Source organism: Scylla paramamosain, chromosome 32 (assembly GCF_035594125.1).
Source record: "Scylla paramamosain isolate STU-SP2022 chromosome 32, ASM3559412v1, whole genome shotgun sequence".
Lineage (NCBI taxonomy): Eukaryota > Metazoa > Arthropoda > Malacostraca > Decapoda > Portunidae > Scylla > Scylla paramamosain.
The window spans coordinates 5116255-5130570 of record NC_087182.1 but is presented as its reverse complement, the minus strand read 5'-3'; the positions used below and the strand labels follow the sequence as shown (position 1 = coordinate 5130570).

General features: G+C 39.9%; 1 protein-coding gene across 6 annotated transcripts; it reads left to right on the top strand.

Moving 5' to 3' along the window:
• The first annotated feature begins 4278 nt into the window (after window positions 1-4278).
• LOC135089100 (cryptochrome-2-like) lies at window positions 4279-14108 on the top strand. 6 transcript variants are annotated; one of them, XM_063984327.1, is made up of 12 exons: window positions 4302-4466; window positions 5570-5663; window positions 6278-6411; window positions 6949-7143; window positions 7596-7768; window positions 8402-8496; window positions 9132-9260; window positions 9779-9958; window positions 10365-10505; window positions 11012-11163; window positions 12041-12222; window positions 12653-14108. In XM_063984327.1, exons 2-12 carry the CDS (start codon window positions 5589-5591, stop codon window positions 12712-12714), a joined length of 1518 nt encoding a protein of 505 aa, XP_063840397.1. In that variant the 5' UTR covers window positions 4302-4466; window positions 5570-5588; the 3' UTR covers window positions 12715-14108. The 6 variants fall into 6 exon arrangements, with proteins under 6 accessions (XP_063840401.1, XP_063840397.1, XP_063840399.1 ...); XM_063984333.1 differs by having other exon boundaries at window positions 4334-4378; XM_063984328.1 differs by lacking the exon at window positions 4302-4466 and adding an exon at window positions 5056-5266.
• Window positions 14109-14316: the final 208 nt, after the last annotated feature.

Genomic DNA, 14316 nt, shown 5'->3' with positions numbered 1-14316 from the left:
GGGACTGAAATACTTGGGTTTCTAATGTAACGGTATCGGAACGGAGCTCCGAAACATTATGTTAAAATATGTAGTTGACTCGATATTAAGTTATTATTCAATTCTGAATTTATGTGCTTAATATATAAGACCTCTAATATTTTTGTGTCCATGTTGGACTCTGTCTTGTGTAGTATTCTGAAATCTCTATCACAAAAAGGATGATCATGTGCATGTGAATGGGAACGTATTGCTGAAAACGATGGAACAGCTAGTTGATTATTAGTTCGGGGAGAAATACCTTTATGTTGAGCAATTGTGTGTGTAAGGTTACAACTATTCTCACCAAGATATCGAACTTTACAGACCGAACACATGAATTCATAAATTACAATAGAGGTAAGACTAGTGGGAATGACATCTTTCTATTTTAACGAATTTGTAAAAATGAATATGTATTTGTAGTAAGGGAAGTGCTTTTTAAGCAAGTGTCCTAGTTGTTTTCTAATCGAATATCTTAAATGCCCATAAAAGAGCAACTTAACATAATATTTATTTGTTATCTCTTGCATAGGTGGAGAAGTTTGAGAACTAAATTTATTTGTTAAGAACTTGAATATTGTATCTTCAATAACGTTCATAGGAAAACCGTTATCATGGAAAAACTTCTTGAGAAACTTGATTTCTTTATCAAAGTTAGCCTAATTTGAGGACAGACTATAACATCTATACAGCAGGGTTAATTCAATCATAACCAATTCAATCAATCATGAAGCTAGAAAGATCACAGAACATTATAGGGAAGTGAAGTTTAGAGATCCCAAATAGTATAGCAGTAGAAGCAATCTGAGGTGAGATCGGGAGGAGCACATTCAGGGAAAGGTTAGTGAAAGGAAAACTTAATTCACTTCAGAAGGTAGAGGAACTCGGCGAGGAGAGGCGGGGTTAAAAAGATACTTAGTGTAGAGGGAAACTCATCTTTGAAAAAAGAAATGGAACGGTGGAAACAAAGGGAGAACATTGAGGAAGAATGGCAGAAGTTAGACAGTAAGATGGTGAGGAAGAAAACAAAGGAGAATGGCAGGGCCAGATGGCATTCAAGAATGGAGAATAAGTCTATACTTATATGGTAAAGAAAGAAAGAGAGACCAGAGGCACTTCACTGGCATGTACGAGACTGGGGGAGTAGATTGTTAGCTCCTTGTGCAGGCCAGGGAAATACGCCTGAGAGGTTAGGTGTTAGGAGACCTGTCGACTCCGTGTTCTGCTCTGTCTCTCCTACAGGTTAAAATTTCAGATGATTTTACAATTATTCTTTAAATTCTGACTAAAGATCAAAATTTCGGATCTCCCTGGCAACACTGCAGTGGACGCTCGACTTGCCACGAGGCAGGAGCAGCCTCCAAAGAAGGAATGATCCGCTTCCTCTGGGCTCGCCGCTGTCAGACGTGACCTGCATTTACACGAGCACATGTGACTGTTTCTTCCAACTATATTCATGATTCAGAACACACACACACACACACACACACACACACACACACACACACACACACACACACACACACACACACAGACTCTCTCTCTCTCTCTCTCTCTCTCTCGTCAAGGAAGCACATCACGCCACATAGAAAAAAACGCCAAAGGGTTCATTCCGAATTTTGAAATGTGAACATCGAAAGTTTGAGTCCCTGGATAGACAGTGCCTGCTCCCTATATCTCGAAAACTAAACTGCTGCCAGATCAAAACTCTGGCATAGGTTTAAAGCGTGAAGCTAATTAAAAGAGAAAGAAAAAAAAGTAAATAAAAAAAAAAACTAGCTTGAAACTTCCCAAACCTTCCCTGGAGTCTCCTGAACACAGAATGAAGAGTGCCAGCAATATCAAGGCTGGCTTTATATCCCCCAGCAGCTTCCGAAAGGAGAATTAAATTGATGTTTATTCCCGAGTAAGGAGCACATACCACAAACTTTCATAAAACCTCTGGGACACTCTGAACTCAGAATGAACAATGGCAGCAAATCTACCTCGGGTTTACCATCCAGCAGCAGCTCCCAAATATGTCCTAGGCCAATTTTTTTTTTTTTTTTTTTAGTTATGAACACAAGGCTGAAATACTGCGAAATACCTTCCTTAGGGTTGCTTCCACAGTCTTTTGGTAACGCTCCTAACAGTAAGCCTTACCAACCTAACAAGCATTACCAACACCTCGATCCAATTTCACAGTCGTTGCTTTCGTGGTTTCCGAAATTCCCAACCCAGTGACGATCATAACAAGGCGAAGACCTCTGATTTGGTAATGCTGATATGCCGGAGCAGCCTTAGGAGACAAAACGAGTCAAAATTATTCTTGACAAAAGAACCGACCACGCCAACACACACACACACACACACACACACACACAAACACACACACACACACACACACACACACACACACACACACACACAGAGAGAGAGAGAGAGAGAGAGAGAGAGAGAGAGAGAGAGAGAGAGAGAGAGAGAGAGAGAGAGAGAGAGAGAGAGAGAGAGAGAGAGAGAGAGAGAGAGAGAGAGAGAGAGAGAGAGAGAGAGAATGGAAACTGAATGTCTAACATTCACCAAGTTAATTGTTTTGTAAACTCTGCTTATGGCACACAACACAACCTATTGCATGCAGACTGGCTTGCAAGCAGATTTGGTCTCCCTTGAATATACGACTAACTAAATTCCACTAAGGCCATCCAGATCACGAATGGTGATTAGCCAGCCATTGTCATTGTTGTTTGTTATGCGCCAACCAGATATAATAAATCATCTACTATTTTTGTCCCCCTCATTGCTTTACTTACGCATACATTGTTACACTGAAATATTTCTCTTAGGTGATATATTCCATATACGCCATGCGTATGTCAGGGTTATTACAGCAGTAATAACCAATGAGCAGCAACTACCAAGGAGACGTAGCAGATGAAATAAGTGTGACAGGTACTCAAATTTTCGGATCGTCTTCATCAGCTGAAGTGAGTTCACACCGCCATACAGATTATTTTTAAATCTTATCATATTACTATAATAGTCTACAAAGTGTTGCTGTGCGGTTAAACAATCTTGATATATAATCGAGGAAATAATAAACCTACAAGGGGAAAGGAACTTGTTAAAAAAAAAAAATGCAATGAGCAGTTCCATTGGAGAGGACCCACAGCTCCCAAACCAGCATCATCAAAGGTTATAATTTCTGGTAAGTATCAAAACAAACAACGCCGGGAAAAAAACGACTGTGAAATCAGAAATTTGTTGGTGGTGATCACCAGTCACTGGTAGCGATGGATCCAGGCTGGAACACTTCGTACTAGAACTCTCCATGGAGCCTCTTGGCCTCATTCAATATTTCAGTGTTATTTCATTACATAATTTGTTCGCTAAATATGGAGTGAAGTTGTCTTTCTACAAGGAGGGAGAGATGAACAACTGTATACAAAAACCCAACACACCAACAGTTAGCTTACCTCGTCCTTTTACTCCCACTAGCTACCATCCACCAACGCGCGGTCTCTCTCTCTCTCAGAAGCACACAAACCTGACCTGTGTGGATAAATTCATAAATGTTTAAGTGTTTAAGTGTGGGTGCACTGCCCTCTATCTGGATCAATAGGGCTCGTGAGTAAAATGACTTCAAACAGTTTATTCTTTTTTGTTTACATCGCTGTTGTGGCAGGCAGAACGTTCATGGTAGTTTACTACAGTTAGCCCTCACTGACACTCGCATTTCAAACAAAAAACGGGGTAAATTAAGTAAGTTTTGTCAAAGTTAGCTGCACCTATCACTCGGAAAACTTTGTATCCTCTTCCTTCTCAGAGGACGTTTCTTGCATACACTGAATGATACTTTTGCAAGCCCTCCTCCACAAAAGATGACAGTGAGATTCCAAGACATTTACTTAAGTATCTTCGAATAATCATCAATGTCTTTCAATCACGAACACAGCAAGACATTTCGTCACCAAACTACAAATAAAATGAATAAGTAAATAAATAAATAAATAAATAAATAAATAAAAAGTAGAAAATAATAATAATGATAATAATAATAATAATAATAATAATAAAACATCAATAACTAACTATACGTTATACTAAAAAAGTGCTAACCCTTACAAAACAAACGTGCTACTTTACGTAAACATGGAACAGGAAAACCTCATGGAGTCTGCCGGAGCTAACGTAAGAGGTGACAAGTAGACCAATCAACACCAACCTTAAACTCCGTGGCGTTCTGATTGGTCCAGGTAGAGGATGAAGGTTTCCATAACCCGCCAACTTCGAGAAAGCTAATCCTTTGCGTAACACTAGTTTGGGGTGTGTTACGGGGAGGGAGTGAGAAGTTAGCCAGTTCAGTTACCTTTCGCGTTAGGTAAGAGGAGTGAGGCGCAGTGTGTGGTGTGCCAGTGAAGGTGTAGTGAGTCAGAAAAGTGTGGCTTTGCCTGTAGGCGACATTGAAGGTGAGGTTCCCGAGTCAGTAGATATTAAAAAAAAAAATTACCTGTCTCACAATAACTGACGACACTGTTGTTGTTCCTAATAGATTTCGTTTTTTTAAATGAATCTGCTAACAGTTTCCAGTGAATCAGTATTTTTTTTTTTTAACCCCCGTCCCCTCCTTCAGACAGTTGGTGACAATACTAGAGTTGGTAATTTGGTATGTATATACTTCTGCTGCTCTCTGCGGTGGCATGCCCAGAAAGGATTAATATTTCAAAAATCACTGGCGGCGTTATAATAAATTTGCGGCACATATAATAGGGTTCATGATACTCATATTGAAAACATCTCGCTAATGGGGCAGGTCATAAGCATTGCCTCTGTGAAATGAGTAAATTCAGTAAATATTCTCAAACCATCAAAGAAGTTTCATTGGTAACAGTGAGGGAAGAAAGGAGTGAGCAAAGATTGTAAAAGAGGTACTATAATGTTGTGTGGACCAAAAGTGTTGAGTTTGCCTTTAAGTGAGAGAGAGTTCCTCAGTCATCCATGTGGTCTTACTGATGACTGAGGTAAGGGAGAGAGGTATGGGTACTGACCAGATGAGGGCGTGAGTGTGAACGGGGGTGATTACAAAACGTGTTATCTAACGGGGCACTAACATGTTGCTACCTGTCACTTGCTCCATGTGGTGAATGTAAACAAACACGCCGAACTCAGACCGCGCCGAAAATGAAATGACACTGATACACTGACAACACATGCATAATCACGTACACCCAGGCTAGCAACGAGAAAACAAACTGATATATAATTACTGGTGCGCATATTCAAACCAGATAGATGTTCTCGTGTATTTAAAGCTTGTGTGTCATATAACCCCACTGTTAGGTTTACGTATTAATCCCTACGGTTGTGTAACTTTTCATTGTCGCTACGGTAGTAAGGAAAAAGACAAACTCAAATATCGGTGCATATATTCATATCAGGCAGGTGTTCCGTGTTATTTTATAGCATGTGTGTCCTATAACCTCTCCCGATAGGCTTTGTTATTTTATAGCATGGGTGTCCTATAACCTCTCCCGATAGGCTTATTAACACCTACGCTTGTGTAACTTTTCAGATCCATAGCATCTCCCAGCATGACCACTGTGCACTGGTTCAGGAAGGGGCTCCGTCTCCATGATAATCCCGCACTCCTGGCCGCTGTTAAAGAGGTAATGGGTTTTATGGAAATAAGTACCTTAGCCTACTAATTCTGTGACAGTGATTAAAAATGTTAAGCTTTTTGAAATCGTGATATACACAGTGAAGGGATCAGCAGTGAGATTAATGAACTAAATTAAACCTATCCTAGCCTTACAAATTTTGAGACGACAATGATTTTTGTTGGAAAATATAAAGCTTTTTTTTTTTTTAAATCGCGATCTGCAGACTATTTGCAGACTATTTCAGCAGTGAAATTAATAAACTAATTTAAATAGAACCTAACCTCAGATGAAAACACTAATGTAATTTCAATATTGTCCAAGGTAATTAAACAGGTGTCACATGACCAGGTATTAAAAGTACAATAAACACAGTGTGAAGGGTTAAACAGATGCAGTATTAAAAAAAAAATGTAGTTAAACAAATATTGAAAGTACAATAAACACAGACAATATGAATGATTAAACATATGCAATATTTAAAAGGAAGAGTAAATAGTATTAATATTGAAAGTACAATAAATGCAGGCAGTATGAAGGGTTAGACCGATGCAGTATTAAAAGAATAAATTATTAGTATTACAAGTGCAGTGCACCCAGAGAGTAAGGCATGTCTCTTGCAGGGTGCAGAGCTGCGGCCGGTGTTTGTGTTGGACCCGTGGTTTGTGAAGAATGCACGAGTGGGGGTTAACAGGTGGAGGTTTCTGTCTCAAGCTTTGAGGGACTTAGACGATAGTCTGCGGAAACTGAAATCCAGGTATGGTGTGATGGAATCTGTCATTAACCCTGGGCCTGTGATGGGGGAAGGTTTGGGGAGCCTGAATGATGGGTGATACACAGACCTCTAAACAGTGATTGGTGATATACAGACCTCTAAACAGTGATTGGAAGGCATGTATGTTTCTGTACACAGTGCAAAATATTGTTGAAAAAAAGATTATGACATATTTTATGCATTACATTTACTTACCCTTTTTATAATATTATACATTTATGTAATGAAGTAGATTATGTTTTTGACTAATTTTGTTAAGTATTTTGAGTAGTAGTTTCTTTGTGTTATGGAAACCCAGACATTATAGTGGCCTTGTGTCCTGGGGTAAGGAATGGTAACCACAAGAGGCTCAGAGGCCCTTGAGGCAGAGAGGAGCACTGAGGACACATACAGCTGTAGCATATGCCTCCACCTTAACCTTTCATCACCCTCAGGCTATTTGTGGTATAAGGCTCTCCAGAAGAAGTGTTCCTGGCAACTGTAGCATACACCTCCACCTTCACCTTTCATCACCCTCAGGCTATTTGTTGTGCGAGGCTCCCCGGAAGAAGTGTTTCCGACACTCTTCAAGAAGTGGGACGTGCAGAAGATCACATGGGAGATTGACACAGAGCCATATGCTCAGACACGGGATGAGAAGGTGGAGAGGCTGGCCAGGGAGTCTGGGGTGGAGGTGGTGTGTCGCCACGGCCACACACTGTACAGGACTGAAAAGTATGATGTGACTCCTGATTTTGGGCAATTCTGCTTATGTTTCACTGTAATCATGTTGTGTCAGCAACTTAAATTGAATACTAATGTAAAAAAAACTCATTGTATCAGGAACTTTAATTGAATACTAGTACAAAAAACTCATTAACAATTTAGTTATCATCTGCTTTAATTAATCATTATGTGTTAAGTCTTAGCTCCTGTGGTGTAGTAGCATGGTCCACAAGACTATCCCTTTCCACCAGGGGCTGACAGGGCTAAGACTGTGAATGTGTGTATGAGTGTGTGGTGCTTTGTCTGGGCCACCCTGTGTAGGATTGTCAGCCTGGTATATAGACAGGATAGATGTATTGGATGTCATATACAGATACTGTCAGCTCTGTGTAAAGACATCCACCTCATTGTTGGATAAGACAAACTTTTGTCTTCATTTTGGTAATCAATGTTTATTACAGAATCATTGAGGCCAACTTTGGTAAAGCTCCCCTGACCTATGTGTCACTAGAGAAGGTGGTTAGCAAGCTGGGTCATCCTCCCAAGCCAGTTGACACCCTCAGCCTGCCAGACTCCTGTCACATACATGGGGAAGCAGCAACAGATGTCTCCTATGATGTTCCCTCTCTCAAAGGTGGAGTGATATGGCTGAAGATAGACCCATAGGAATAAATAGTGTATATAAATATGGATATACACTAAACCCTTAATGTAATTAATCTCCTGATAAAGATTGGACATTGTTAACATTAAACCAATTCAGTGAACCATGGGCAGTTACATGTGGTGTAGGTTTGTTAAATACAGTGGCAAGCTGCTAAAATTGTTGTCCAATTGTATAGATTTGTTGTTGGGCATAGGGGGTGTCAGGGGTGGGCAGTGACAAGTGTGACCCCTTTGTTTGTACTGTTCTTCAGTCACCCTGAGTTGCCACTGTATAAACACATCAGCAAGTGACATGCTTTAAATAATGACACTGTTGTTGAAAGTCTTCACTGTAACAGCTTAAGAAACATTTGAATATGGTGATCTGGTTTTCCTCCTCATTGAATTCATAACCTTGAGAGTTAACAGTAGACAGACAGCAACAACTTACCAGAAATTCTCATAAATGTGAGTGGTTCTCCTGCTGCGTGCACCTTTTGGAAATTATTCACTTGGTAATGTGTGTAAAGTTTGTGTATGTGCTTGACACTGAACCTGTGGATATTGATGCAGCATTACAGGTGGGCAGTGGATCAGCTCATTATCATCTTGTGCCTTCCAGAGCTTGGGGTGGATGAGAGCCAGCTGGAACCTTGTCTGTACCCTGGGGGGGAGATGGAGGCACTAGCACGCCTAAAGATATACATGGAACGAAAGGTGAGCCTGGAGGGTGAGCCTGGTGTATTAGTGTTCCATTTAACACCAAGTCATTATTCTGAGATGTATAACTTTCAGCATGTACAAGAATATCTGTTTTCTCTTCATTGGAAACAATAGTAAAAAGGATGGCCCTTTTGTGTGACGATACGGTAAGGAATGAATCATAAGAATTTAAGAAAATATGGGAAGTTCCAAGCCATCAGGTTACATGTGGCAGTTCCTGTATGTAATATGCCTCACTATTTCCACCTAGCATCCCCATCCTTAAATTTGTCTAATCTTTTAAAAGCTCCCAACGACTTGACATTAACAACATCTTTGTCAAAATTCTTAAAGCTCATGAATGACTCAACATTAACAACCTTATTAATGAGTCTATTAGTCTAATCTTTCAGTGCTCCCTAATGACTCAGAACTAACAACCTTATTATCGAGTATTAGTCTAATTTTTTAAAACTCTGTAATGACTCGGCACTAACATCCTGATTACTGAGTCTGTTAGTTTAATCTTTCAAAGCTTCTTAATGACTCAGTACTAACAATCTTATTGCCAAGGGTATTATCTAATCTTCATTGAAATCTCCATCTATCAGGTGGCATGCTATTAATCCTCACTCCTTCCTTCTCCTCAGAGTTGGGTGTGCAAATTTGAGAAACCCAAAACCTCCCCTACCTCATTACAGCCAAGCACCACAGTCCTCAGCCCGTACCTCAAGTTTGGCTGCCTGTCGCCTCGCACCATGTACCACCAGCTCATACAGGTAATTCACTCCTCTTGGTGGAGCTCATGATGTTGTTTTTAGTGTTCTACCTGTGCTACTTGAGGCATGACTGTCAGTGTTCTCCAGCTCTTTATACTCATGAGGATGCTAATTAGAAGAACATAAGAAAATAAGGGAAGCTGCAAGAAGCCACAAGGTCTACACATGGCAGTCTCTAAAACATGCCATCTCTAAATTTGTCTAATGTTTTTAAACCTCCCTATTGGCTTAGCACTAACAATGTGATTAATGAGTCCTATTCCATTCTTCTACCACTCCATCTGAGAATGAGTTTCTTCCTATCTATATTTTAAATCAACTTCATCAAGCTTGAACCCATTACTTCTTGTCCTATCCTTACTATTGACCCTGAGGATTTTGTTTGCTACAGTACTATTTTGGTTGCTAAAATGCTGTACTGCCAGACTGATTTCAAGAGCAATATATAGTTAGTGACGAGTAACAGCATACAGTTAGTGAAGAGTGACAGCATACTGAGACCCATAACATCATTCCAGATTTACAAAGGCTCTGCACACACTAAGCCGCCAGTGTCTCTCCTGGGGCAGCTACTGTGGCGGGAGTTCTTCTACACTGTTGGAGCTGTGACGCCAAACTTTGACCGGATGGAAGGGAATGCAGTGTGCCGCCAGATTCCCTGGGTGAGGGATGAGAAGCTGATGGATGCCTGGACAAATGTAAGTATTGATGGAGTGGATGGACTTAAAACAACATTATTTATTTGTTTCACTGCTCTTTGACACACCTTTCCTTAATCACTAACCACTCTGAAACATCTTTTCTTGTTCTACAGCCACTTCCAAACATTGCACTGGCTAGAAATTCTAAAATCTATTCTTTTCAATCACTCTTCTTTCTTGTAGATGCTTATAAAGATTTTATACATTACTCTCAGTGCTGTAAATTGTTGCATATCACACTGAAATGGTTAAAGTTGAGAGAGAGAGAGAGAGAGAGAGAGAGAGAGAGAGAGAGAGAGAGAGAGAGAGAGAGAGAGAGAGAGAGAGAGAGAGAGAGAGAGAGAGAGAGAGAGAGAGAGAGAGAGAGAGAGAGAGATGTGCTATATATTGTTTCCTCTGCCAGGCCAGGACAGGATATCCATTCATTGACGCCATCATGACCCAGCTGAGGAAGGAAGGCTGGATCCACCACCTGAGTAGGCATGCGGTGGCCTGCTTCCTCACACGTGGTGACCTGTGGCAGCCATGGGAGGATGGCATGAAGGTATACACACAGATGCATCATTTATTGACCCCAGTGTTAAGTTAAAATTACAACACACACACACACAGGAACATAAGAAAATAAAGGGAAATGCAAGAAGCCATCAGGTCTACATGTGGCAGTCCTTGTATGCACCTGCCTATCTCTACACATGGTAAAAAAAAAATTTAACAAGAAGATGGAAGGATATGCAGAGAGTTTTTCAAATAGAGTAATTGCCAGAGGTAGTCTGTGTGTTGTGTGTGTGTGTGTGTGTGTGTGCAGACAATACCTATCAATTACAGTGCTTTTAGGTATTTGAAGAGCTGTTGTTGGGTGCTGACTAGTTTTCCAAATGGAGTAATGTACGAGTGGAATGGATTACCACAGGAAGTAGTAGTGTGTGTGTGTGTGTGTGTGTGTGTGTGTGTGTGTGTGTGTGTGTGTGTGTGTGTGTGTGTGTGTGTGTGTGTGTGTGTGTGTGTGTGTGTGTGTGTGCAGACAGTCTATTCCAGTGCTCCTTTCAGGTGTTTGAGGAGCTGCTGTTGGATGCTGACTGGTTTCTCAATGCTGGCAACTGGATGTGGCTCTCAGCATCAGCGTTCTTCAACTCCTACTTCCGTGTGTACAGTCCCATCGCTTTTGGCAAGAACACAGACAAACATGGGGACTACATCAGGTAACTCACCCCAGTCCCTGTTCTTTTTCATGTTGCCTCTATACTTGAGAAATGGATGCTTGTGTTGAAGAGTAGCTGTGTCTGGCAGTTAATTGAAGTGCTATGGATTTGTCACGTCTCAGTTGTGGCCTCCAGATTTGTCTCATAGGATTCAAGTGTCACTCTTTATTAGCAGAGGCAACTTCTTGATCATAAGGCTTTCATGTATTTCCAGAAAATAAAGGAATTTGTTTAATACACTCTATATATATCAAAAACTTTTGTGTCATTATTTTTCTACATGCTCAGTCATTAAAGTCAAAATAAAGAACAGTTTATTGTTATTCATCTTCTTGAAATACATAATAATTCCAGTTTTCAGTCACTCCCTTTTGATGATCAGACTTCACAGTCACCTGCCAAGTATATGGACACTTCTTCACTCACCTTCTAGAGAGACAGTATTCTCAATTTTCATTTATTCTCTCATGATAATCTGATTTAATTTTTAACTGGTAGAGTACAAGAATGATTTCTCCTCATTCACCTTCTAGAGAGACAATATTCACAATTTTTCAGTCATTCTCTCTTGATGATCAGGTTTCACTTTCATTTAGCCAAGTATAAGAACACTTTCTCTTCATTTACCCTTCAAGAGAAACAATATTCCCAGCTTTCATTCCTGCTCTCTTCAGTGATCAGATGTTTTACTGTCACTTGGTTGGGTATAAGAACATTTCTTCCCCATTCATATTCTTGAGAAACATTATTCTCATTTTATATTTCAACAGTGACCTAGCCAAATATAAGAACACTTCCTCTTCATTCATATGCTAGAGAAGCAATATTCCCAGGTTATATTCTCTCTTTCATAACCTGATTATTCTCTCCTTTTCAGGAAGTACCTCCCACAGCTGGCCAAGTACCCAGAAAACTACATCTATGAGCCATGGAAGGCACCCCTCGCCACACAGAGGGCTGCTGGCTGTATCATTGGACAGGACTACCCAAGGCCCATTGTAGACCACAGTGTCATCATGAAGCGTAACCTTGATCGCATGGCCAAGGCATACAAAGCAGGTGAGACTAGCTGATCAGTGTGTGTGTGTGTTAGGAGGGTGTTGTGTGAAATTATATAGGTTATATCGCTTCATGGACGTGAGTAAAGACTAAATTAAAATCCTTTAACAAGTCAGCATCATGTGGCTCTGTCATGTGGAATCAAAGGTTACATTTCTACACAGACAAGACTAAAGGCTGTAAATTGACAAGACTAAAGGCTGTAAATTGAAATCCTCAAGCAAGATTGCATTATGTTGCTGGAAAGAGGCAAAAGTCAAGAGAGATTTCTCTGTTAGCTGATCATAATGTTTGGACGAGGCAGCAACACTTTATAACCTTAAATTGCTGGTTTTTGTTATTTTGTATGTTAACCCTTAAATATCATATAAATCAGTCTTTATATGGTATTTTTTTTTACAAGGCCTTACTATGGTACATTCTTCTGCAGGTAAGGAGAAGAAGGCATCATCAGACAACCAGTCGTCACCCAAGAAGAAGATGAAGAAGTAAGTCACATTACAAAAAGGAGGATGTTTTCACCACAACCCGGTGACTCTGTACATGCATTCTCTCCACTGTTCTTCAGCTCAGGGACACAAGAATCTCACTCTCTATTCTCACTGAAGTAAGTTTCATCAGCTTTAAGTCTGTGGCTGGATTGTTAGAGGATTAGTGTGGAACTGACAGGCTTTATCATTGTTGTCACACTATGGAAGGTTCAATGTTTGCAAGAATGAGGTTTAGTCACGTGATGGCAGCTTTTTTTTATCAAGTTCCTCAGGTTTGGGTGCCTTCCGAATATATTGTTGTGTATATTTGGCATGTACAAGTGTTTTATCATTAGTAGTACTCAAATTCCACATGGTTTCTCGGGTTGTTGTCACAGTTTTTGTGGACAGTGTGCCTCATTATTTTAGGTCTCGTCAGGTTTGCCAGAAGCTCTGCATTTGTGAAATGTTTCACATGCTGCATATCCACACTCATTTATGCACACACTACCATATTGTCATATGCTGGTGTGGATCACTGGTTTAGGTCTGTATTGAGAAATGCTTTGCTCTCACCACAACTATTTTCAAAGGTCACAGAGATTATTAACAATTTTTTCAGTAGTGTTTCTCCTGTTATTAATGTAGAAATTTTGTTATCTGTCACTAGAACCATAAAAACACCCTTAAAATCCCATGTCACTTCAACAAGAGCCTTTTTAAAAGTAGTGGAGATGCAGCACAAAAGTGTTTCAAAATGTGGTCCTTAATGTCACCTTTGTTTGTGTAATTTGTTTAGCGTTGAGTGTTGCCTTGTCATCTTTGTGTGGGTAACTGGTTCAGTGTTGAGTGTTACTGGGTTTACATAAATGCTATGGTGTTTGCTCATGACCTCCTGTGGGTTTTGCTTCTGTATTGATGGTCCACCTATGTCCTGTGACTGAGGCCATGAGCACACCTGTCTTGCTTCTCACGGGGAGGACCCTAAACTGCTGTTAGCTTTAAAACTGAATGGTGTTCTCATCACTTTAACATTCACACTGCTATTGTTTCTTATCTGCACCGAGACCATTGTAATAACTGTTTGGATGGGTTTATATAAAAGAAAAAGAGAATATGAGGCTAATTTAATCTTTGCTAAGCTACAGATGTTCATATCTAAGAGACTATAATCCAAAGATGCAAGTCTAAAAAGTTGTACAAATTATGATAGCAAAGATTGATTAGCAGTGAAAAGGTTAAAGTAAAGTGAAGATCCAACATGTATAATTAAGTAGTTTTTTGTAATTTAAAGAAGTTTGGTGAAGATGAAGCATTCAGTACAAAATGGCCCTATAGTTTAAGAAATAAGATCTAGATTTGAAGTTTATTGAATAGTTTTTGTAATTTAACAAATAAAAACAATATAGATTTAAAGTGGGTTTTTTGTAATGTGAATATCTTTTCTCACTGGTGTGTGTGTGTGTGTGTGTGAAAGGAGAGGAGATAAAAAAAAGTTAAAAAAGTATGGAGAGAGAGAGAGAGAGAGAGAGAGAGAGAGAGAGAGAGAGAGAGAGAGAGAGAGAGAGAGAGAGAGATGAAAACGGGTAAAACAGAAACGGTGGAGGAGGAGGAATAAAGTTCA